We start from the raw sequence: 26,941 nt of genomic DNA on the forward strand, positions 1-26,941 counted from the left end.
CCTGAACTTAAGAGGTAGAAAATGTAATTGGCAGCTCAGAGCTGTTACGTGTGTGTGGGGCAGCATCCCACCTTCAGAAGTGTCATATTCCAGCTGACACTGGCTGGACATAAAGGTCTGCCTTCATCCACAGGGGCTGCTCTTTGCTGGACTTGGTGCAGGTTAGGGCACCTGTGACTTTGAATAATTGTGAAAACTGTGACAATAATCAAACTGCCATCTTTAGCTGTATGTAAGGGAACAGAAAGGAAAAGTTTAAGGTGCTGCATTGCCTCTTGGTCATGAAGTGGAATTCAGACCCTTCTGGGACTGCCCAAGGCCCTCTTTTTTTTCATTTTTGTTTTGTTATGAGGCAGTGGTGTGGCCTTCTTGATAGTCAGTTCCCTGTACTAAAAATAACCTGTTCACAGTTCCACTGGGATGCCACACCCTAGCTTCAAAGTTGAGTATTGGACTGATCAAGGAGAGGTGGCGGTGGTTTTGTGTTGGAAATTATTTTTAAAGGTTGTATTTATTTTATTTAAAGGAGGGGCATCTTTCATTGTAAAAGTCTCATTTTTAAATTCATATTCTAGTAATCAGTAATTCCTATCTGAAATATTCCTTCCTCAGTATTAATGTCTTGTGACTGGGAAACACAAGGGGGAGAACAGCAAGTGCTGTGCCTTCTGTGCTTCTTTGAAATCACAAAACCATGAACTTTGTTCTTTGACCTCCTGAGTGAAAAGCTCTGAATTTTGCTATAGAACTTTGTACCCAGATACATTTAAGAACTATTCTTTTGATTCTTTCTCATATGAAAGACTGGGTTTCATAAAATCTCATACCCCACCCCCATGTCAGTGATAAACTTCACAGAGAATATCATCAAATGGCTGGTGAGGAAGGACTGTGACCTCGTTCCTATCTGATCCCTAAGGATGTTCCTCTGTATGGGATATCCATATAGGGAAACACAGTATCCCTATATGGATAAAGATTATTTTAGGATTATATACTGGAACTCTGCCTAAGTAAGGAGTTAAGGAGTTAATCAATCTCCTCAGGCAGGCAGTCCAGTGCTGAAAAGTAGGCATTGTTTTCTAAGATTTGAGCATTTTTCTCAAGATGCAAATAAAGGAAGCTCTGCCCTAAATTAAACAGTACTGAAATAGCATTTATTCTCTCCTTTAAAACTTCCTCTTAGAATATGTTAAATTTAAGTTGTTCCTCTTAGTTTTTTTATAGTTATCAGCAGTATTTATCCAGTCACTTTAAAAAGCCTTTTTCTTTTATTTTCTGTTGGTTTTAAGAATTGAAGAAACAAGTGCAGACCTGAGGAACCAAGTGGTTAGGTTAGAAGAAGAACTGGACCAAGAACGGAAGAAATACACGATGCTGGAGATAAAGCTGAGGAATTCTGAACGCGCTCGTGAAGATGCTGAGAAGAGAAATTACCTCCTGCAGAAGGAAATGGAAGAATTTTTTTCAACATTAGGATGTTTAACTGTTGGGAGTCAAAGTGCTAAAGTCCCCAAGTAGAACAAGTATAGAAAATCCTGTTCCTGACAACATGAGTGAAAATGCATATTTTGTTCTGGTATACTCATGTATCATGAGTAATGCTATAGTGATTGTGCTCTCAGTGACACTTGCCCTGTTGTCTTTACATGTGCTATAGTATTTGGGCCAGCTGGGAAAGACTGCTGACCATAATGCTTGAAAATTTAGTGTCAGATTGCCAAGAAAGAGTGGGTCCCCTCTGTATCCACAGAACAATAATACACTCTTCTCCAGAGTGTCCTGCTGCCATCTTTGGACTCAGCTGCACCATCCTTTTGCTGGCTCAAGGACAGCGGAAGGTCCTGCAGAGTGGGAGGATGGCCAGAACCAACAGACTGAGCCTGGAGCTGAGGGATTCCCACACATTGTGCTTGGGAAGGTGGCAGTTCCAGCCTGTCACCACATCCAGGACGTTTGCCAGATGGATTTAATGAGGTGGCTTTTGCCCCACCCCCTCCATAAAGTTTGTTCAAATTTCTCATTCTTAGAGTGGTATTTTATGAAGATATTGTGAAAACAAGGTCTGCAAACATGCTGAAGATACCAAAATCTTGACAATTCACTAAAATTGTCCCTTACCCACCTAATGGTTTCAGTGTTTCACAAAAAAACAGCTTTAAATTAAACTGTGATTAATAATGAGATTGGCTACATAAACTCTTTGGAACTTTAAATATGCACATTTTGCCTTAGGTATTTGAAGGTTTTCTGAGCCAAAAATAGAGCAGTATTAGCTGCAATAAAAAAAATATCCCAAGATGATATATGTATTAAGGCAGAAGATGGAAGATCCTTATCATCAAAACACTTCCAAACTTTAATAGCAAAACTTATGGTAAGAGAAATTAGTGCAATTGGGGTGGGGGTGGTCAGGGTGGTAAAGGGGGGAGGGTGTGGATCTATCCTTAACCTTTCCTGCACAATGTACACTTAACCTCCCTTGTAACATTTCTCCTTACACCAGCTGATATTTTTGTTGTTAGTTCTTACAGGGATATGAGGGGACAGGAAGAATACTGCAAACAACCCATCATCCCAAGTTCCTTGCTTCTGCTAAGGAAAGATCATTAGAACGAAGCTGTAAGTTCTGGTAATTTGCTGCTGGGCTGACTTCCCTTCCAAGTGATTTCAAGAAGTTCTGCATAGCATTTGTAACACCCTGAGCCATGCAGACCCTGCACACAGAAATTTGTTTCACCACATTCAGCTTGAATTTCACCTGCAAGCCCAGCACTGTTCACTTTGTCTTGGCACTCCATCTTTGACATCCTGAGGTAGCTTGGGAGTCTCTAAGGAGAAAGAATTGTAACAAAAAGAGCCACAACATGAACTGGCTAAAGGGAAAGTATGGACTTTTCAAGTAACGAAGAAGATTGCTTTATTTTAAGTATTTTGAAAAAGTGCCCTGAATCTCATTCCTTACTAGAGAAGACTATGACTCACTGTCTGGAAATAACCTTAGAATGGGTTTTTACATATCAGGAAATAGTCAATACTGAAAGATATACTTTCTCCTCAGCATCTCACAGATATCCAGGTATTTCAATATTTAAAACATCTAGGTATTAACTTGTTTCTACTGCACTGTAACACTTCTCCTTATTATAGAAATGTAAAAAATGTAAACCATTTAAAGTGAGCAAAAAGCAGAATTTTAACCTAATCCTTCCTGGATAAGAAATGTCAAGCAAGGTGATACAGTAAATCATGTGGATTGGTTCACTCAGTTATTTCAAAACCTTTTTCCTACTTCCCAGGCTCTCCAGCTGCCCTGCATTCCTTACTGCCCCAGCATGAGGCAGGTACCTGCATGTTCAGCAGCAGCTGCCTGCCACCTGCAGGCATGAGCATCATCCCCATTTTTTTTTCCCACCTCTGCCTTGAATTCATTACCAATGGTCACAAGTTATCCTTTAAGGAATAAGATGGCCATTTAGAACAGCAGCATAATCAGATGCATAATGTGAGAGAGAAGCAGTAACAGTGACTGAGCTGGAAAAGCAAGCAGTGTGGCAGGGAGCTGGGGGTATGAGGTCAGTCATCACAAAATAAACCTTAATATTGGAGGGTGGTCTAATGGTTGTAAGAAGAACACCAGGACTGATAGAAAGCAACATTCAATCCCATTCAGTACTAGTAGCAAGCAGGGTATTTTGATGTCTTTTTTTATTTCTACCCAAATCATAGAAGCCTCGACAGCCCACACCTCCCTTACACTAGTTATATTGCATTATCTCCTGTATGTATCCAGTGCAGACTGCTCCCTTTAGTTCACACAACAAACTCAAGAGATTTTACCAGCAGTCCTGGTCCCTGGTTGTCTGGTGTTTAGTCTCCCAGTCAGCAGGGCTCAGTTCTTAAGTATTTATCCTTAGGTAACTGCTAAAAAACCCACCTATCCCAAACTTGCAGATCCAGGATAGGATCATGAGATCTGTAACACTGCATAATGTGGTACCCAAAATAAAATTAAGAATTTTTAATATACAAAGAAACTCTATGCACTCAAAATGAGGAGTGAAACAAACCAGTTCCAGACTGACTGTTGTGCTCGGGTAACATCTATGGCTCCTGTTCATGAGGAATAAATTTCAGCTGCTTCTGAAGATGAGCCACTGCAGTAAATAAACCTTGCAAGAAGATGCAAACAACCCAGTTCACACTAACATGCACTACAGTGGGATATTAACCTCAAGTGCAGCAACAGGACCATAATGCTAAATTCCTGACATGGGCAATTATGCAAGAAATGAGATCCACTTGTACACAGCTTTGAAGAACACTATGCCTTTATGTGAGGAAGATGATAAACCTTTTCCTACCTTTCCTGTTTCCATACTCTTCTCCACCAATGCATTTGCCCACAGCAAGCACTGGAGACTACTCCTTATTTTGCAGACACTTCACTTGTAACAGTCTCTGATTCAAATGTCAGCTTTCTTAGCAAGTGTTTGTCTGGTTATTGTTAATTGAACATGACAGAAGGTTACTGGAATACATAAATTTTTACCACAGATTCACCTGTGCCATCCTCCCAGCCTGGAATATCCTTTCCAGTATTATGCAGGCCAAAAAGACAAAACAGTAAAAACTTTTCAGTGAAAAAAACCCCAACATATGCTTTAAAAAAAAGCAAAACAGCAACACTTCAGAATAACGAAGAAAACTTCCATAGATCGTGGCATTTCTAACACAAAAAGGAACATGAATTAATAGCTTAATGACTCATCTACATTCACAAGAGAATTCCACTGAAGGCAGCAGCATTATGGAGTGTTTCACTCCTGAGCCACCAGACAAATCCTGGGCAGAGCAACAGCTCTCCCTGGCCTTGCTCTGTAATAGCATTATCATGAGAAACTGGTTGCACTTTATGCTGATATATGCAAATAAAGAAGAAGATTTCTGAGTCCCCCACCACATTCCTAGAAAAGCATCCCACAAATTGGTGGCCCAAATAAACAAAACTGCCTGCACTGTGGTCCCAGTCCCTTTCCCTTGAAACTGGACACAAAGGCACCACCAGCACAGCTCAAGGGCAGCTGCAGTTGTTAAGGAAGCACTGAAATCCTGCTGGAAGTGACTTTTGTTGGGGCTTACCTGTGGGAGAAGTGCCAGTGCAGTGGGTGCTCCAGGCATCCAAGTCAGCTCTCCAGAAGTCAGATCCTTCAGGCCTCTACAAGATGCAGTGTTGAGAGATCCTCCCTTACACCAGGCAGCCCAAGGCTTACCTCTTCCAGCAGCACAGGCTCTCAGCAGCTGTATATTTCCAGGAATTGAGGTGGCTGCAGCTGGCAGCAAGGAAGTGAGAATGGATTCCCACTGGTCACAAAGACCATGCATGTTGTTATCAGTCTGTGGCACATCCAAAGTCCATGGGAATGAAGAAATGGAAAAAACACATCACTTTGCCCACAAGTGAGCTCACAAACAAGACAGGACAGTACCATTAAAAACCAGATGAATTCTCAGGAAGGACTCTTGCTAATAAGATTACAAGTGCAGCCCATTATGGAATCCACATGAAGTCCATCGCAGCCTGGCAATGAAGAAACATTAAATGCATGGTGGTCAAACTTTTTTTTTTCTTTTTTATTTAAAATATCATTATAACCAACTGACATACTAGATAACAATGTATACATTCCAGTGGTGCACATGTAATGACCTATGGCATGAATGAGTTAAAAAAACCCCACAATGTTCTCAGTAATGCCCACCAACAGCTTATTTGGAGGGAATAAAAGAAAAGCAGAAAAAGGTATCAAATGTGGGGAAGAAAAAAAAAATTAGTTTTCCCCAGTATTTTTAATGGTGTATCTTCCCTTTGTACTTCTTGGGACATAATAAAATTAAGAACATACTTCAAGAAGGGCAGAAGGAATGATCACGGTAATTGGGGTGCGATTTTTTTCTCAACTTTAGTAATAAAAGTTAAAGAACTCTCAAAAATAGACTAGATATTGGGCCTACAAAAGTAATTCATCTGTATGCAAAGCTTACCAAGAATTATTCCTTTTGTAAAATGTAAAGGATGAGCTGACATTACTAGTAAGCTATTTTTACCCTACAAAACCAGACTACAATAATAAAATCACCAATTTACAGCTAACACAATTATCTAGATGTACATTACTGTACACAGGCTATATATATATTACACATGAACATCTTACGTGAAATAGATAAGAAACATACTGATATTGTCTCAACATTGGCCAATAGGTTTGTTTTTCTAAAGGAGGTGTATTTTCTATTCACATTCAGTGTAGTTCCAATAGCAAGGGTTAGCTTTGCTTCCTTAAGAAATGTAGAAAGTTTGTGTGAGGTAGTTCAAGAAAACCTAGCTTAAATTTTGAACTGCAGAAATAGAAACACAATGTGATCTGATTTGTAACACATTTCTGTAACACAGACGTACAAAGAAAAGGGAGTGAGAGAGACCACTTAAAATACTATCATCCAGTGCCCTTAACTAAGAATATATTAAATTAATTGAAAATTTGGGTGGGCAGTAGAGTCTTATCACACGCTTCAATAAAAACATCTTTCTAACTCTGCTGAAAAATACAGACAGGCTCTCCTTCAACTGCTCCAAACCACTGACAGGAAAATAAAATGTAACAGTATGGACAAGTTGCTGCCAAAAGCAAATAAAAACAGATCTAGAAACTGCAATTCACTCCCTTCGGCAACTTGAAAAAGCAAGACCAAGTACAAGCTGAACCTTCTTCTCCACTTTTGCCCATGATCTTTATCAAGAAACATTTACTGTCATACTCTTCAGATTATTGGCTGGGTAGGACCATCCTCCTGTAGGAGGTTTTTGACATTTTCCTTCATGCACTGCTGAGCTGAATGCTCCATCCATCCATCCATCCATCCATCCCCTACAGAGCCCTGGCCCCAGGAAGAAGGGCCCTACTGGCACAGCTGGTGCTGGGGACACAGGACACTCCCACCACACCACTGGTGCTGATGCTATGTCCACCTGGAATTCCTGCCCAGAAAGATGTTGCTGCATCTCATATAGTAAAAGTTCTTCAAAGCTAAAGGCCCAAGCTTGGCCAGGGCAAAGTGCCACATCTGCTCAGCTGAGCACTGACCCAGGGCTGAGCATGTTCCACTTCCAAGCACAGGGAGTTGTGCTTGGGCAGCACAGCTGCTCACACACACCAACACATCAGCTCTGAGCCACTGGCTTGCACCAACAAAAGACTGCCCAGCACAGCATCCCAGTACACTCTAAGGGTACTAATTCCCCCTACCCCATCTCTATTTCAAGTTCTTGAACAACATACTTCTACAGAAGGAGAGAGCTGCTTTACCCTTGCTGCATGCCACAGCTTTGTGCAGAGAAGGCAGACATCAATCTTGCTATTACTGCCCAACTTTGAACCTCACCTGAGGTAAGGGATAGACAGCTTATGGTAATTCAATCCATATCAACTCCCAGTGGATTGGAATGGCCTTAGAAAGTTGCATGCACTTTAGTGAAGCCTGTTGTCTTGAGAAGATTCCAAATCAAACTCTAAAATAAAACTTAACAATACTTTAAAATTGTACAGTGTATTGTATAGCATATAATCTAACAACAGACAAACACAGCTGAATTCCAGTTACCCATTTGTTTGTAATCTGTGGCAGTGTACACCTATCTGAAAAAAAGTTTATATTTCAACAAATAAAAAGGGAAGTTAAGACTAGGATGCTGTTGTGATAATTTGATTACTGAATATGATTTTGTCTTTGCAATTTGCCATCACTTTAATTTGCCTAAAATGCGAGCAACTGAAAAAAATAAAAAGCAACACTCCTGTGAAGATGGTGCCAAAAGTGAACTCTTGCCACAGGCAAAGCCCTGACCCTACTGAAGCAATACCTTTAAGCACAGCTTGCTCACACATTGCAACAAGCTGCAGTGGGCAGTTCCACACATTCACTAACCTTGCCTTGAAAGAAGAAAAGCTCAGTTCTCCTTAGCACTTATCAGTAGTTCAGTTACTACATAGTTCAGACACTGGAAAGCAATAGCAAAAAGTATTTTTAAGTTTCAAAATATTTCAGTCATCACTGCAATCCAGTGGGTTTCTATAATAAATTTAAATAGGAACTGTATTTACCAATTTATTTTTAACAGCACTGAGAGGCATCAGAAGTTACTTTTGTCAGTTTTAACTTCATTACACTGTGCAGACCACACTATCACTTGACCCTATAAAACAATGGAGTACTTTCGTTTGACCAAAATTTTTGGCTTAATTCACAGCTTAAACTTTGATAAAAAATTTACAAAATAGACTGTTCCATTGGTCTCTGTTCAACATTTTCTACATTCCAGTGCTAGATGAATCCAAACTTGTCCTGCCTGTTCTGAGGTAATATACAATTTGGCAGGATCCTGCAAAAATAATTGCCTTAACAAATGTGGCTTAGGAAGGCAATATTGAAATATTAGATATAAACGAGGAAAGCAAAATTACACGCACACAGCACTTACCAGCAGTCTAGCCAGGCCAGGAAATCAACTGTGCAGTTTATCAATTTAGTTATCTTTGAGACATTACCATTCCTTGCAGCCCTGCATGTTTTTCAAAAAGACATGTTGGACATTGACATTACTATCACTTCTGTTTTTCTAAAACTTACTGCAAAGATAAATTTTCCTCTTTCACTTAAAACTTCAAAAAGATGCTTATTTAACCCAACAAGCAGAAGGAACCACACTGAAGACCACCAGTCACTCCTGGATGACCTCTGCATGCAGTTGCATTATTTGCTTATGCTCAGTGCCTGGCAAGACTTCTGTATCTTTTATGCCCATTTTTTGTGAGCTTTACTAATTTGAATTCCTCTTCACATTCTAATTCACTACACAAAATATGCATCTACACAAGGCAATCAATTATACAGCCTAGCTTCACTAAAAATCTGCATTTTCCAAAGAAATAAATTCTGAATGATTGTTTAACTCATACATAAACTTAAGTCAGTTATACATAAATCATTCTGTAAATATAAAATGTAAACAGTTAAAATACTTCTGTGAGGAGCAGCACCATCTTACATGACTATTTATTAACTGTTCTATATATCTCAATATATCTTTTGTTTAAAAAGTGTATTGAAACTTGGAGCTTCATTAATGAAAACTACTGAATATTTATGACTTAAAATGAACCACTGCTAAGATTTCTGCTACACTGATCTCATGGTGAAATGAAAGAGATAAATATTAATTTACACAGCACTACTTCTCCCCCCTTTGGATGGCATATATTGCTCAATTAATGCATTAGCTACAGAAATCCTGAGGTTCTCCTACCACTTCATGGTTTTTAGCAATCAGTTACTTTTGGTGGAGAAAGAGTAGCTGAAGTTTTGCCCCTACTGCATTCATGTCATTCCCTCTTTGACCCAAAAAGCACTCAAAAAGCACTTGCCTTAGCAGACAAAACTAGTAAGAACCAGAACTCCCAAGAATCACATCTCACATGAAAGTATAGCTACAGCATATTGATATTCCCTCTTGTCAGTCTACACATCCTGGATACACTTCATTCTGTGTGTACAAAAACAGGCTACGAGCTAGAAGTAAACAGTTTATTGGCATTGCAATGTATTATTCATGAAGTATCCTCATGTTTTATGGTGATCACAAGATTTGGCATGCCACAACTCTGCAGAAAACATCACATTACTCTGCTAGGCTGGATATTTCTGCAGCTTTGAAGATATGCTTTGCTTTCTTAAGTTCATAAACCCATTCAGATAATATTACTTCGCAAAGGTTTTTTTCTGTTTCTCTAAAAAAACCCCTCACTAATTGTTCCTTTTGCTGAAGTACTATAGGCAAGTGGCCAAAATAAAAGAGGATTTTGTTCACTACCCAGCACCACAGTAGTGTGCCTGAAACTACAGCTGGCTGCACTGAATTCTCTCCCCCTCCATCTGGGACACAGATGTATGACCAAGCATAAAACTTTGAAGGATATCATGAACAAAACATCTGGAATAAATTCCAATTAAAAAATTGAAAACCTATAAAATCTTAAATAATTCATCATATGGTAATGACCACAACATTAATATGTGCTTTGATAAAACAAATCTTAGAAATTCAGTAAAAAAAGATCAGCAGCATAATAGTAAAGCAAATATGCAGATTTTAAAACCACAATAAAAATTACCAGGTTTAATATTTTACAGTTAATTACAGCAAAAAAGTGGCTGCTTATAACACAACTTACAGTTTGAAATTACAGCACTTTATGATGAATTCCATGATTATTTTTGAAAAAACACTCAAAAATACCACCAAATTTTAAAAGTGCCCTATTATTGACTAAAAGGACCCCCCTCCCACCCCCCAAAAGACCAAGTAGTCATCTACAGCAACCCAGAGGTCCAGCTGAGGTTTCTAGACTGCTGTCTGTATCAGAGGCCAATGTTGGATCTGTTGACATTGAAGACACATCGTTGACAGATGACGATGAAGATGGGTGTTGAGAGCCATTGATCATTGCTGCACCTGTGCTATGAGAAACAAAACAGCAAATCAGTTGCAGATACAGTTGCACAGTTCAGTACTTGCATTAGTCTGTCTCTCTCTTCCTAACGGCTGTTACTTTTCCCTGTTTTGGCAAGTTTGAAAAGATGTGTCTCAATCCACTATCAAAATAAATAAAACCCACAAGTCTTAAATGTGGGGCTTAACAGATGGTGTGTCAGGAGCTGAAATAAATGAAATATCTGTGTCAGGAGCTGAAATAAATGAAATATCAGTTACACAGGGACAACGATATGGGGATTGAACAGATCAATAAAATGATGTCAGCCCTGAATATTCCACTCAAATATACAATGTCTGAATTCAAGAGCCCTATTTTTGAGTTAGGTTACTTTTGTATGTCTTCATCAGCTTTACTCCCTCCTGACCTAAAACTCAGTGGAGCCTTGTACTGTGCTTTTATTGTAACCAACCTAAAGGGGCTGGTTGGCCACGTATAACCCCGTTCTTGGTTCTTTCCTCCAGGTCCATGACTTCCTTGTATATCAACTCTGAAAATGCAGAGAAGGAAAAAAATTAATTTGCAACCCAAATACTAGATCAATAACACATCTCCCATTAAAATGTCCACTTCAATTTCATAGGTCTATTACTGTTCAGAATTAGTTTTGAACAACAGATTATAGACTACACAACAACTGGCAAGTGATATAAAAAAGTACATTCTTTTCTGTTGGACCTACAGGGACCTGGGACTCTTGAGAACACACTGGCATTGCTCTAGTGCTCTTTTATTCAGGCTGCTTGGAGACCTGAGGCTAAGTTGAGTCCTTAGGCCCACTTAGTTTTTATCAATGACTTCTTTGATAAGGGAAACTCAATCAGCAGTCTTCACTGGAAGAGTTAGGAATACTTGAAGACTTGTCCTTCTAAGTCAGCATAACATAGCTCAAGCTTCTGCATCTTTTTCAACTGTAGCAGCTTGTCCAGAAGAGTTACCCTCCCTACAAATGCTGTCCTATGGACTGCAAAAGGTGACTGAGACGAGCAGGTCTTTAGCTCACTTCAAAGGTTCACCTCCTTTGCAGGAAAAGCTTGTGTCACAACAACTGAGAGGCTGTGAAGCACTGATCTGCTCCCCTGACATCCAAGCAGATGAAGTAAATACTATCAGGTTGCTCAGAAGAACTTTAAAAACAATAATCACTGGGGCCCAGCATACTCCCAAAAGGCTTATTATACTTCAAATGCCTTTCTTACCTTTCCACTCTTCTATCGTGTGCTCCCTCTCATCCAACTGCTTATCTGGTATCTTTGGTGGAGGCTGAAAAACAAAACTAACTCATCATAGAGCAATCAAAAGGGATATAGAACCAGTATAAATTAAAAATGAAAGTAACCATTCAGAATATGAACCTCATTTAAAAATAATATTTACATGATTATATATCTGCTCATACTTGGACTTAGCCTGTTTTTTAGATGCTACCACAGTCTTTAAAGTTCTTCTGATTAACAAATTTTGTAATTTGCTTACATTACTGTAACAGAGAAACAGTCTGGTAGAAGAGCTCCTAAATGCAGCAGTCTCCATCACAAGCAGCTCTTTTCAGCTACTGTTAATTACTAAATTTTCAATCTAGCCATTACAGAGCAGCAGAATTATAATTACTCTGTCTACATCAAGTAGTTTTTTCTATTCTTAGTGGCCATCACTGAACTTTTCTTTTTAAAAAAATAGCTTTTATCATAAGCTGAAATTATCCTTCAACTAATTTCTCAAGGAAAAAATTTACATTAATATCTTTGTTCATTAGTTTTAATAACTGAAAGCTCAAGATCTTGTATTCAGATTTTGCTGAAACACTTATTTCTAGTTGAAGAATAGTATCAATTTGTACAACTGATGAAAGAATTTCACTTCCCCAAGAATAAATACCTCAGAACCCCATCAAGGGCAATCAAATCACTCTGAAACAACTGAAGCCCAACACATTAGAACCCTATAGGAAAGATTTCAGATGTATGACTACATGTTCAGGAGATGATAGGCAATTATACACCAACACAGAGATACATGAACACAGAGAGAGGTACCTCAGCCCATTCCTGATGCTATTTCTAATAAGCACATCTATCAACGTCAATAAAAATAATTATGGCTCAGTTAAGCTTCTAATGAAATGTGCAGCAATCTTTTGTCAAGCAGTTGTTCCAAGCATCACAGCAAAATGGCTTCATACAGCACACTCGTAAGCAGAGACCTAAACCAAGAACTTACAGCTTCTGCTTCTGATGGATCATACCAAACATTGATGTATGGGTGCTGCAGGGCTTCATCCACAGAGATTCTTTTAGAAGCATCTATAACCAGCATTTTTGATAACAAATCTCTTGCTTGACTTGCTGCAAAAATAAAATTTTCTGTTTAGATTACTCCCATATACAGAACACATAACACATTGTTTCAAACTTCTAAAGAGAAGGGTCAGAGTAATCAAGTTCTAATTAAATGTCTATGCAACCCTCACATCATATGAGGTTTAGGAGAGTGGTCCATTTGATGGCAAAAAAACCTGAAGAGAATGACAGGGCTGGGAAAGGGGTCAACATGTTTCATTATCCATTTTCAGCATACAGTGTCCCTTGTTGTGACATCCTTATGTGAAACAGCTCAGGTGGCAGCCTTGTCTCAAATAGCAGCAGGCAAGCACCTACTGCACCTTTGTCACATGCTTTTAGTCACAGAGAACACTGTGAGAGATTCCACTGAGTAGGTGGCCTTTAGAACCAGTAAGTCTCTGAAGTAACTAGAGAGTATCTATATATTATGAACATAAATTCCTTATTCTCATCCCTACAGAACAAAGATCTGCTCTGCCTACACAACTTCTATTCCAGCCTCCCCCCACTTTTCTCTAAACTGTGTTGGCATCTGCCATTGAGAAGAATATAGATATTTACATGTCTTTATAAAGACAGCTCCAAGAATAGGAGCTGTCTCATGAAGATAAGAAAATGGAGGCAAACACATGTCAGCACGTTCATCCACTCTCACGATATAAATATGCAGAACCTAAGCAGGATGATTCTATAGTGAACAAAACCAAGCTACATTTCTGTTCAATATATCACAGTTTTAAAACTTTTAAAACATACAACACAGAAGACAAACCTTACCTTTAAGTTTATTGTGTTCGGAGTCAGCTGGGAAAAGGACATCTGGAAAGAGTTTTTCAAAACTATATCCAGCGTATTTAGGTCTGTTCTCCACGTAAGTTCGGACTGTAGGCTGTAATTTCTTCATAAATTCGGGGCATGGTGTTCCTAGCTGCTCTATAACTTTATTCCATTGATCAATATCTAAGGTTATGCAGCTAAGAAAAATACTGTGTCTGGTTTTCAGCTACAAAGTTATGCTAAAACCACATGAAATAACCAACAGAGAAAACAGAGGAAATTATAATAAAGTATCAAGTTCATCATCATGACTTAGGACTACTTTCTTACATGGTGAAACAAAGCAAGACTATGATAGCGTAGTCAAGGCAACATGTATTTCACTCAAAATCATTACTGGCTAGAAAAGGATATAATTCTGAGAAACAGAATATTAGAAGACTCACAAAATATTTAAATACAAAAAATTTAACTTAAGTCCTTCTCTGGGTCCTGGAGAACTTGCTCCCTGATCTGAACACACATTGGCAGCAGTGAAGCTTCTACACATCACCAAGGCACTCCTGAGAATGACCCCAGGTGGGTGCTTTGTCCTTCTTTCTCATCTTGGTACCTCAACCCAGTCCTGGGCAACCTCTCACCAAGGACATGCAACACTCAGCATCAGTGGGCACACAAAGAACCAAGGCTTGGCCCACACAGGTCAGTGACAATATTGTCAGGGACTTGAATGAAGTCAAAGAGTTTCAAGGATGCATAAGGAACATCTTAACTAAGAAGTTTACACACTGTAAAGGGGAGACTGACCACTTCAGGGCAGAAGAATTTATATATTTTACTGAAACGAAAAAAGTAAAAATTGGTTCAGAAATTCCTAGTTGCAGATGGTTAAATACTGGAGAAGAGCTCGGAAAAAATTTTATATACACAAATTCATATTCTCCCCAACATTTTCTCTTTGGCTGCCATCAAAGACCGGATACCAGGCTACCCAAATCAACAGCTGAACAAGGGTTGAAGCAGACCCTCTCTTATATGCTTAAAACTCAACAGCAGATCTCTATATAAGGATTCTCAAGCTCTGCTGAGCTTTAGTAGAGGCCTTGACAAAAGGAACTATTTACATTGTATGGCACCAAGTCTAAATTGAAAAGCCATGCCAGCAAACCAGATGCATAAAGCAAAGCATGGTGCAGCTCATGCAATGACAGAGCTGTGTGAAAGTAAGGATGCTCTGGATTTCCTTACCATGACTCAAAAATCTCGACCCCATTTTCACCCCTAAATGGTACTACATCAATTTTTAAACAGTAACCTGTACCAAAAGCAGGAAACATTTCTGATGGCATCTAAAAAAACACTCTGTAAGTAATCATAAAACAAATAGGATGTCAAAGTCCAATTATTTTCACTAATTTTAGCAAGGATCTGGAGGTTTTAGTTCTGTTAGTTTGGAGCAGACTCTTTTTCTGAAATACTGTTCACAGGACAACCCATATAGACACCACCAAACCATCCATGAAATAGAAAGACAGAAATACCAGATATTTATGAAAGCTCCTTGCAGGATCATTTCTGCATACAGAAAATAAATCTCCAGAGTGTAACTAATGAAGATGGTTAGGAATTTTGGTAAACATTCTCTATAAAATGCAAAGAATAGTAACTACTAACATGCTCAGGCACAAAACAAGATTAGTAAATTACTACATAAAAATGAATTCCAAAGTAAAACCCAATGCATATGAACCAAGAAAACACCATCTAAACAAAAAGAAGTCTGTCTTAATTGTGACAACATTCAAAAGTAATGAAGAGGGACTATATTACACTGGAAAAAGAAAAGAAGAGGGGAAAAAAAGGAAAAGAAAAAATAAGTCTGTTTGCCCAAGTGGTATATAATGAACTTGCACACTGGTATTTGAAAAGGCAGTTTAAAACCAGTATTTTAAAAATTAGAACCACTTTAATCTGGAATTGTATCACTGCAGTATCTTTTGACCTTTTACAACTACATCTCAGGCCAAGGGTAAGGATACGATCTGTACCAGGAAATAAAACACCACCTTTGATCATTTCTCCCATGATGCACCCAACTGACCAAATGTCAACTGAAAACAAAATGCAATGATATTAACATAAAAGATAGTTATTAAAATAAAATAAATAAAAATATCTAGACACAGACATACACATGAAGTGACTATAAAAAGCATGTGCAATGAAAATGAGTGAAGGTGAATGTATGCTAACTACAGGACCAGCAGAGACTATGTCCTACTGCTAGGTGCAGCCTGAATATAAATGATTTTTTTTAAGTGTATCACAAGAAAAATCCATGTTCATTTAATAAAAAAAAAATTGTACAATATGCATCTTCATGACACAACATCAATAAGAAAGTTAATGACTTCCTAACTAATTCAACCTGCTGCAGCAGCACAAGGATACAGTCCCTTCCTGGAAAGAGGATTTTGTGGCAAACCATTTCGCCCATAATGCACCCCACAGACCATAAATCCACTATGTTTGTAGCACAAAAAGAAGGAAAAGCAAAGCAAACGGTCATTTAAAATTAAAAGAAGCATAACATGACTGCATCCTATAAACTGCAGAGACAGCACAGGAAGAAGAGCAAGTCTTTGTATTAACCAATGAAAACAGTTTAACATACACCATGTGTAAGGATTAGCTTTTAACTGTCTCAAATACAAGGCAGAAAAACATCCTTTTGTTTAATATAGTGCTAGAGCAAGAGCTTGAGCAGAGAGAGAGAGAGACAGGAATCAGGCAGAGTAAAGCTCTTCTCCAAGGCTGGAGGCTCCAAAGTTACCTCTGCCAAGGGAACACATTCAAGCACCAAACAGAGATTGATTCCTTGAAAGTAATTCCACTGTAGTTGGAGTAATTCTAAAAGTAACTAAGTAAACTGACCTGTAAAAATATTGCCTATTAAAGCAGTTCATGCTTTTTAAGAGAATTACATAGGAATTACAATTTGACATCAAGTATTTCCTAGAAGTCAAGATTACCATGCATCTCTCTCTCGCTTTAAATAAAAAGCAAACAGAATCAGTAAAAGATCACTTAGAATTTTAGAGGATCAGTTAATGACAATGTTAGTATGCTCCTAGATTTTCAGTTCGAATAATTTGTTTTAAAATATGTCTCCAGGTACACTGAAATAACACTTTATACAAAAGAAAAACTTAAAAGCAATTTTTAAAAAATGAAATATGCATTTTCTACATTACCTTAAAATAAATCACTCAGAAGACATAAAGATGCACAAGTTTACTTTGTACAGGTAAGCCAATTTCTTTTGCAGTTACTTTCAGAAGTATTGTTAATTCCATATACAAAAGTTTTCTTGAAGTCATAACAATGAAATTTTATTATTATAAATGTCAAATATGACACTGGAATTTCAATTAAGCAGATAAGAGGGGGATTCAAGTGACAATAATAATATAGTAAGAATTTATGTAAATGTTCTGAAGGAGCTCAACAACGTCAAGCAAACAATATTGCTTCTTATTTTTCAATATTCCTTCTCCTTTATTTAATAAAGTTCCTCTAAAATAGTATCTAGATAATATGATAGGAAATCATAGTTGTGCATATTAATAGGTCAAAATTAAGGGCCTTGCTCATTTAAAAAAATGTTGTCAACACCTTAGTTTAGTGCTCTTTTTCCTTTAAAAACTTTTTTTTTCAATTACTTAAGTACATATTATTTGGCTTAGAGACCCAAAGAAGCCAAGTTTTGCATTTGACTTTTTAAATAAAATTCTGAATGCTGACTTTTTGATCTGCAAACAACCTGCTGCCATCACAACCCAAAATATACCCAAATCTCTTGTAAAGAGCTTGTGTCCAACATGATAAAATTACCATTCTTCTGGTATCCCTACAAAACCAAACTTGAGATGTCTTGTGGTGTTTTGACTAACTGCTTTCTATAATCAGACAAAACCCCATCTAATTACAGGTCTCTAACTTTTGTAGCAAGCTGAACCAAAGCTACTGTGAATACTTTTACAGAAGACTAAAATAATCTCATTACAGATTTGAAAAATACTACTTGTAAAAAAATCTATTGCTGTCATAAGGAGTTCATTTTATTCTTAAGCCTGTGAAGTGAACTTACTGATTTTTATTACTCTAGGAGAAAAAATACCATGTGAAAATGAAGTTTAAACCAAATCTACCTAGTAGGAAATGTAAAAGTACTTTTTTCATAGTGTTTAGGGCTTTCCTTGTTTTTCACTGTTGCCTTCCTGATAATCATGGACTAACAGTGCATAAATCCGTTAAGGAGTATGTGCACGGACAGCTCTGGTGTCCTTTAGCTGGTTTCTTAATGTGACACCCCCAAACATCCTTCAGTAGAAAAGCCTACATAAAAGTTAACTCTGTGTATTTGTTTGGGTCCTCTAGCTTTAAAACAACTGAAGATTTTGTATCTGTGTAGTATAGCACCAAAAAAATGTTACCCTGCATTATCTCAGTCATCACAATACATATTGCAATCCTCCCACAAGTTCAGCAGGGCACAAACTACAGGAAACTGCCAGACAACCCTGCAACCACTGGAAAACTGTCCATTTTCAATATTTAACTCCACACTAAATAAGGTCACAGTTAGTTTAACTTTGGGTGTAATGGGCTACAATAGGCATCAATACTAGCAGGTGAGGTTCCTGAAGAGCCCATGGTTCTTTCTGTAAGTGCATCCTTGATGCCCATCTCCCTGTCATGGCAGCTCCACAAACTCCTTGGCAGAGGAGACTTAACAGCTCACCTAAACTGCCTTTTAATGAGAGCAGTATGTATGGAAATGTAATTGTCTCTGGACTCACTCCATACATTTACATTCTCCAAAAGTGCCACTCTCATTTCAGTGACCATGTATTTGGCTTTGGGAAGATGTAATAGCTTTTCAAATGAAAGTAAATTATTATTTATGATGCACAACACAACTCATGCTTCCATTAGGTACAGGATTATCACAAGCTTGATACTCCAGAACACAATCTAACTCCAACAGCGGAAAGAATGTTTCACGATTTTGCAAACCAAAATTACTTATTATTTAAGAAAAAAATTAAACTGGGCAAGCTGAGTTAGAAAACTTCTGACTTTATCAATTCCTTCTGTAAGGCAGCTGCATGACTCACTACTATAGCTTTAGGTACTTTTCTTTAATGTCCCTTAAACAGCCAATATAAAGTCTTTGGGGAAAAAAGACAAAGTTAAATTTGCAAATCTAGAAAACTTTAGGAATTAAATAACTAATTTGCTGTACTCAGCCTGTGACTCCTGAATTACAGGAAAAACAGTCGACCATGGAGGACATTTGAAGAAATGTAGGTTCTCTCATGCACACTAACAATCTAAAAAAATAAATATCTCAGTTTTGCAATACAGATCCACTCTCATTCCTCTGAGCTGGCTTTTTTTCATTGCTAGCACCATTCACAGACAGTCTGAAGTCACTTGCTGCAATGGTATGCAGTTGCCAGGCAGGTTTGCAGACTGTGTTAGGAATGCTGAAAAGCAGAGCAAGCCCCAGTTGTGTCAGGAGGTGAGGAGCCACATCTCACATCCCCAGGAGACAGCTCAGGGCCTCCCTGGAAGCCTGGCCAGCAGAGTTTGAAACACACAGGGTGACCTGTGGGCACTGCCAGCCTGAGGTGTTGACAAGTGAAAGCAGGGGGACAGGGACAGCACAGCAGCGAAATGGCAGCAGAATCAGGCCACTCCAACGGAGCATCAGGAATGACACCACACTTGGTTCTCCTAATGGGTACCAGAGCTGTTTCCTTGCAGGTGCAATGTATTTGATGATGTGTTTCTCTCAAATGACAGATCTTTTTTATTTTCCTTTAGAAGATACTGAGAGGCAGACTGGTCACAGAGTGAGTATGGTCAGGAGGAAGTGTATGCAAAGTAAAATTCCCCTGGAATTTGTCATGGACCTCAAGAATCTATTATGCATGTACTGTCATCTTGACAGTATTCTCTGTAAGCTTGTCTCAAGTATATTATTGAGTTTTTCTTCAGCAACATTAAGAACTTAGTGCAAAAGGCTTAAAGGAGGCTGATTTTAATAAAAAGCAATGCTACAGTAGGTAATCTTAACTTGTTTGTTCCTCAGTAGATTTTATGCTCCCTACCTCCTGAAAGGCCATACCCAATACAGTTATTAAGCACCGAATTTAATACACATATCTACTGAAGAATTACAATTTCTTCTTCACCAGCAATCATGTCAGATGAAGGTATATCAAAGTACATACCACACACTGAGAAAATATACTTCCAGTTCTTCCTGGATGTCATATAATCTACCAAGGAAGTTATTTGAATTTTTAAACAAACAAGGCCCTCAATTTTTTCTCCTATTAAATGCAAACATTTTCTAATGGGTTGAGTTGCATAAACAAATTGGTGTATCCAGAATCTGCATTTTGGTCACAAGACTAATTTATAAAATTTCTACAGCTTGAAAAAAACATTAACATGTAAAATGTGGTGTGCCAAACAAAAAAAATAAAGCTATGCCAAAGAAAGACTATATTTGCTGACCGTTTTCTTTGTATCCCATCCCTAGGATGACCTCTGGTGCTCTGTAGTAACGAGTCACTACATAAGGCGTCATCATAAAACTAGTTCCTGCAGTTCTGGCCAGTCCAAAGTCAAGAATCTTCAAAGTGCAGTCTGACTTTACTACTATATTACTGGGCTTTAAATCCTTTAAAAAGAAACATCATATATGACTGCTAAGACAAGCACAAAGTAGCCTGTGGTTCACATTTTAAAAAGATAATATTGCTAACATTAAATCCCACGCACACAACTAGGTTATTGCTATAACTGCAGCTTTTTTCCCCTTGCATCAATTTATGTGCACTCAGCAGATTACAGAATTAATTCCTTTATTGTGCTTGTAGATTTATATAGCAATTAAAGAAGGAAAATACAACCAGCATTACAAGATATGTTAGCAATGTCTGAAATAAATTGAGGTTAGTAAGACGTGTTAGCTCTCAGGAAAGGTCTAGAAACTGCTCACTGGAACAATAATTATTACTACAACGCAGAACACAAGTAACATGACAATTACTTGATTCAATAATCATCTTGATACAAGAATTATTAGAATTATAATGAATGTAAAAGGTTCATTTGCTAGTTGAGGTTACATTACCTCTTTTGAATCAATATATTTCTCTGAATAGAAATCTCCATGCCCACATGATTTTAGTTTCCAATTTATGACTTGGTTTTATGTTAAGTTTGGCAACCAAACCCAAAAAGACACCATTGAAAAACTGCCAAAAAATTAACACAATCCTTGAATTGGAGTGGAAAATGCTGACATGACTTCAGATTGTTTTGGTTAGCAACACAGTAACTATTCTCCACACGTGAACCCTATTGACAATAGCGCCTTTGCAGCATTTATTTATACAAACACTACCCTGGCTTTCTCTCTCATCACCTCAGCAGGATCTTACACACACCTGAATGTCACAGAGTAAATATTATAGAGTAACTTCAGAATAACTTTGCAATCATAAAGTCATTCACAGCACACGGGACAACACAGATAAGACTAAGATACATCCTTTCCCACACTCTACTGAGATTAATGAGAGAAGAACCTGAGATGTGACAGAGAACTCCAGCACCTGAGCAGTAAGCATTTGATAAGTAGCCCTATCTGTCTTGTTTCTTAAAGACTTAAAGGTGGATTTCTGCCAGATTTATGTAGTTTTCATTTGTATTTGGATGACTTTCAGCAATCTCCTCATAATGCTAAAAAACTGCATTAAAAATCAAGAGGAAACAACAAAAAGAATTCCAGTATAACAGAATTTTAATGACTAGCTGAAACTCTTGCATACATACATATTCACACATGCATTTCCACACAAAGACTCAGCAGACAACTTTAGCTTAAAACATTCTCATATACCACAATTAATTTAAGTTCTATAAGGCCTTCTGGCCATTTAATATGCATGTTTCAGATTCTGCTACATTCCTTTTTATTATCAGCTTTATTTCTACACACTTATTATTTTCAGGATGTTCACTGCAGAATGCCAGGTGCATGCTCAGGGTATTAACTACACTCATCCTCCCCAAAGCAGCAGGATTAGCACTCAAAATGTTAAGAGATCTTCTCTTTGCTTACCAAATGCTGTCCATTCTTATTTCTGAACACCATGTAGCTGTCATGAAGCCTAGGATCAAAATGATGAATTGACTTACACTACATTAAAATTCATGCAGAGATGCAGAACCTGCATCTCTTATATATATATATATATGTATGTCTTCTGTTAAATAAACAGAAACTAAAAAGCTCATTTGGGAGTGATCAAATTAATTAGGATGGATAAATATAACTAGAACCTATAGCAGAAAATTTCTCACTGAACCTTGAAAATGTAAAATGTCAGTGCTTAAGAAACAGATTCTTGCATGGCCGTCTCCCCATTAGCCAAAGAAGGAGACAGGGACATCTCTGGAGGGTAATTCATGGCTTCTTGGGGGCTTTTCACTTTCTAACAGAAGATTTGTGAAGGGCTTCCATAATTAGGCCCCTTGTTAAGTACTCAAAATTGGGCAGAATTCACTGTTTCAGAGCCTCCATGCGAGACTAATGAGCCACTCTGTGTCCCTCAGAAAGTCAGTGAGGCACAACTCTGCAATGCTGATCATTCATCCTCAGACTGTGAAATATAAATTAATGTGTACTTCTATATTGGCTGGAAATTGCTTCTCTGCAAAATGTTTGGAACACAGTAATGTTGATTGGCCAACATCTGTTAAGTCAGTGCAAAGTTATGGTGAAATCTTTACCCATTGATATGACAACTAAGTTTGCCCCTACAACTTCAAGGTGAAGTTGAATGAAACTCCTTGTGTTTGATCTCTGCCTTGTTCCATGCCTCTAGCTTGCTATCAAAAAACCACTTAATTCTAGAGTACAAAGTGTTACCACTGCAACCACATGGTCTGTGTGACACATGCCCCTTTGCAGGATATCTTCCTTGTAATCCAAGGTTTTGTCCAGCTTTCTCCATAGAGAAACAAAACTTTGACACTTTGCATCTTGATGCAAAAAGGCACAATGCACTTAGCAGGTAACGCTGTGCCTGAATATCCTCAATCTTCCAACAAAGTCTAAGAAGAAGCTCTCAGCTGAAAATCTACCAGGAAGACATGCAAGTGAAATGTCCTTCAAAAGCATCTGCACATGTCCTTTAAAAGCATTCATGCATACATATGGTGCTATTTACATAGCAATTGTATTTAGTTTTCTTAGGATAGTTTATCCCTGTATGATAGGAAGCATTTCAAAGAGTTAACCCATATTTACAGAGGAAGGAATTCTAACCTCAAAGCTGTCTTCACTCTTGCCCAACTAACTAAGTAGTTACTTCTTTTCTGTAAATGTAAAAATGTTTAAATTAATCCACAACTTCTACAGGATCAATGCCCACTTCAGAGGAGTACAAACCACCCTGAAGCAAGCACACTTTTAGAAGCTCCCCTAAGCTTGTGCTAAGATCCACAGAGAGACATTCTTACTTTATGTACTCTAGCACATCCAGACAATACACTGTTTTCTAAAACTAAAAAAGACCCAGGAAAATCCACAGCATTAAACTTGCACACTTAAATATTGAAGAGGAAATGTGAAACTGTATGCAAACCATTATTTCAGACCTACAGGCACATGACATTAGAACACCACAGGCTGCATATTTTCAATCATAAGCAATATAGTACCACAACACTAAGTGGAACAATCTAGTTTTGCTGAGCATTCCCAGAACAGTGCAAAAGGCCCAAGTGACCTATTTCAAATGCCCACAAGCAGACCAAGCAGCATCAGGTACAATGCCTGGTTGCAGGCAATGCTCCTCCCTCCCTTGCACATCTCTTCAACACAGCAGTTCAGTGAAATTGCATGCAAGAAGGAAGGTTTCACTTTCATTCCTTGAGCTCTTCACTGGAATGACACAGCTAATGAGTGCTAGAACCAGCTGAGCAAAAGGAAGCAGCATTTGCCCATTCAAGCTGTATTTTCCATTCAAATAATTGTCCCTGTTTCCCTGGGGAAAAGATGGCACACTGAACAGAAGTGTCAGACTGCAGATCCAGCTTGCAGACCATTCAACACTCCAGTCACAATGTGGTGGACCGCTGACCTGGACTAGCATCCTAACATAGCAATTCCTGTGGCAGTGCACAGGAAGTTATAACCAGACAATCTCAAGCAATTTTTAATCTATATACCATTACATACAAGATGCTCACTTGAACAGGGAACCCTAAATTCAAACCTTCTTGACTAAATTGCAACACACACAGGCCATTTAAAAAGCTGCAGTCAGTTTTGCCTGTTAACCATCTGAGTGAGTGATTTGTGACACACAGGTGTTATCCAAGTTCCAATGACAAGTCTTTATCATCATCATCTTATCTGGAGATTTCAGATAGTTATTCCTTACTCTGCTAGTAAAGGAGAAGAAATAAAACGGGCAGTTCTTTCCAAAGATGGAATTTCAGGTTTGGTTACCAAAACAATAAAGGCAGAGACGCTTCCAGATATCCTTTCCTGCCATGCCTACTAAAGTAGAATATTATACAGAATTAGAGGAGGTAATGCAACTCACTGCAAAAATCTTCAGTTTACTCTGTGCAGATTGTTACCAAATCATTTAAACATTAAAAAGGCTCATTCCAGAATTATTCTGGAAAAAAGTGTGATGATTTCCCTTCAGCTTTCTCTCCCTGCCTATGGGACAGGCTATGAAACACCCTTCATGCTCCTATTTCTAACTTCTTTTATCTTTTAAATACTCAAGAAAAAACCAGGTGCAATGCAAATTATACATTTTAGTTCACTTACCCTATGAATAATCCCAGCTGAATGAAGATGTTTGATACCACACAGCATTTGATAAAGAAGATAGGACATTCGTTCATGGTCCAGCTCCATCTGAATCACTTGGCAGAGATTTGCATCCATGAGCTCCATCACTATGTAGCTTACGAAGAAAAAAAAAAGAATAATCAGATAATACTGCCATTTTACTGTATTCTCTCTCTTAATCATCTTTTCATAAAATAAATTCTCAGCTTTAGCTCAAATCTGACTTACACATCTTGAAATTCTTCCAGGGATTTTTGTGGCGTGAACACATTCAGTAGGCCAATTATCTGCGGGGAGGGGGAGAGGAAGGTAATTGTACCACAGCAATAAAAAGTTGCAGAGTCAACATTTCAAAACTGGTAACTATTATTCTGATATGAACCTCCTGGTATACACTGAAGCTCAAGATGCTCAGTAGCTCAACCAGGCCTAACATAATGTAAACAGATACAAATGATTTTGAAAGGAGTATTTTTCCTCCACAAATCACATAATCTAAAGACACTCCATGTGTTAACAAGATGATATTCAAATCTTAAAACCTAAGTAGCTTAGTACTCTTCCCCTTCTTCCTACTTTCAGTTTGAAGACCTGGTAAGATTTCTTTTTTGTACATGAGGAATAATAAAATTAAAACTGATGAAGACTCCCTAAAAAAAGAGACCACTTGGCCACTGACAGAGGTGAAGAAACAACTTCATCCAAACAGAAAAACAGGTTCTTACAGATGCATTAGGACATTTTGCATTAAGAGTGGATGGGACGTACAGAAAGAGGTCAAGCTACTACTCATGAAGAATCATCGTACAAATTATGCTATTAGGTGGAACATCCTTCAGTGAATCCACATATGTACCACCTGTGTGAGAAAAATTACAAAATTTTCCCAAAAAGCTAGAAGACCGAGTAAGTTTCCTATGACACTCTCCCTACCTAGCAGCCAGGAGAAATTTTGTCTTCCTGATGGGGGATTAAAAGAGAAGGTAAAGTAGACTGCACACATCTGACTCTGAAGGAAGAAAATGGCCAACACCAGCCTTCTGCAGTTCAACTCCAATAAATTAATCACCTATCTGCTTCACATTTCTGTGATCTTGTCTACTGCACAGCTTCATAAATACTGGACAGCTACTGCTGTCACAATATAAGATTCTCAACTCATTCATGCAACAGGGGGAGAAAATAAAGGTATTACAGCCTATTTCTTTTTTCTCCTATTTGTCTAGCAGCAGGATGCACTTACCAGCCATGCTATGCTTACTTGACAGCTGCTTGTAAATTTTAGCAATATAACACTGAGTCCCTTGCTGAGCTTGAAGGGAGTATTTAAAGATTAGGCAGGTATAAAAACTAGTCAATAATAGCTCTTCTGCAAGACACTTCCGTACTTATGGAGATACAGCTATGCAATGGAAATCTCCTCTGAAGTCACCTTCCAGACTTTTACAAAGGATAACCTTCCAGTTAATTCTTCAAGATCTGAAGGAGGACACTGCACTCACATTTTTGTGATTAACACACTTCATAAGAACAAGCTCTCTGTAGGCTCTTTTAGCGTGGGTTTGGTTCTGAAAAGGTCGGCTTAACTTCTTGATTGCAACATTCCGCTCAAGGATGGCATCATAAGCTGCACTGTAATTAAAAATAACATTATTACATCTCTAGTGTCAAGGTCCTTTAAGCTGTGGCAGTTGTAAACATTTTCAGCTAATTTGTATCATGTCTGCAGAAACCGCAAATTTTCAGTGTTATCCAGCTTTAGGAATGTGATATAGCAAAGTGCTCTTGTATGCTGAGTGTATCAAAATTTAAAAATATTTTCAAGCTTCAGAGCATTAACACATGACAATCTCTACAATATAATGCAGTATTTCTGCTTCCAAAGATACTGAGTTCTTGCCACTCACTGGCAAGAACAGACCATCTACAAAAGATCCAAAACACTTCAAACATAAAAAGCACATCAACTTTACATAAAATCTTCACACTAAAAGGGGGACGGCAGGAAAATTAGGTTATAAAAAGGTCCAATGCTTTAAATTATGTAGTTGCTTAATATTCTGATAACAATGACAGCATCAAAGTCAAGACAAAAAAAATGCTAAGAAAGCTTTAACCTCTAGATGTCACTGGCTTTAACTTGGTGAAAAAAAACCCCAATATTTTGTTTACAGACTAATGCCAACACTGTCACACGATTCAGTGACACAGGCTGTTTAACTGATGAAGACTGTTATTGGAGACAACTC

General features: G+C 38.0%; 2 protein-coding genes across 11 annotated transcripts in view; one reads left to right on the forward strand and one right to left on the reverse strand.

Moving 5' to 3' along the window:
• The window catches only part of ARHGAP22 (Rho GTPase activating protein 22), a 120,726-nt gene extending 112,978 nt beyond the window's left edge, over positions 1–7,748 (forward strand). For all 4 annotated transcript variants that reach the window (XM_077183102.1, XM_077183103.1, XM_077183104.1 and 1 more), the window contains 2 exons: positions 1,293–2,377; positions 2,526–7,748. In XM_077183102.1, coding sequence (XP_077039217.1) covers positions 1,293–1,521 — 229 coding nt within the window. In that variant the 3' untranslated portion in view covers positions 1,522–2,377; positions 2,526–7,748. The remainder of the gene's footprint in view (positions 1–1,292; positions 2,378–2,525) is intronic.
• Positions 7,749–9,631: 1,883 nt separating this feature from the next.
• The window catches only part of MAPK8 (mitogen-activated protein kinase 8), a 228,444-nt gene continuing 211,134 nt past the window's right edge, over positions 9,632–26,941 (reverse strand). For 5 of the 7 annotated variants that reach the window (XM_077183106.1, XM_077183108.1, XM_077183107.1 and 2 more), the window contains 10 exons: positions 26,195–26,324; positions 24,921–24,979; positions 24,669–24,807; positions 20,324–20,489; positions 16,184–16,255; positions 13,733–13,915; positions 12,834–12,958; positions 11,813–11,876; positions 11,026–11,103; positions 9,632–10,573 (listed from right to left, as the gene is read on the reverse strand). In XM_077183106.1, coding sequence (XP_077039221.1) covers positions 10,428–10,573; positions 11,026–11,103; positions 11,813–11,876; positions 12,834–12,958; positions 13,733–13,915; positions 16,184–16,255; positions 20,324–20,489; positions 24,669–24,807; positions 24,921–24,979; positions 26,195–26,324 — 1,162 coding nt within the window. In that variant the 3' untranslated portion in view covers positions 9,632–10,427. Of the gene's footprint in view, positions 10,579–11,025; positions 11,104–11,812; positions 11,877–12,833; positions 12,959–13,732; positions 13,916–15,771; positions 15,844–16,183; positions 16,256–20,323; positions 20,490–24,668; positions 24,808–24,920; positions 24,980–26,194; positions 26,325–26,941 lie in introns of all 7 variants that reach the window. The other 2 variants (XM_077183110.1, XM_077183111.1) reach the window with 2 other exon arrangements.

This window comes from Agelaius phoeniceus, chromosome 9 (genome assembly GCF_051311805.1).
Source record: "Agelaius phoeniceus isolate bAgePho1 chromosome 9, bAgePho1.hap1, whole genome shotgun sequence".
Lineage (NCBI taxonomy): Eukaryota > Metazoa > Chordata > Aves > Passeriformes > Icteridae > Agelaius > Agelaius phoeniceus.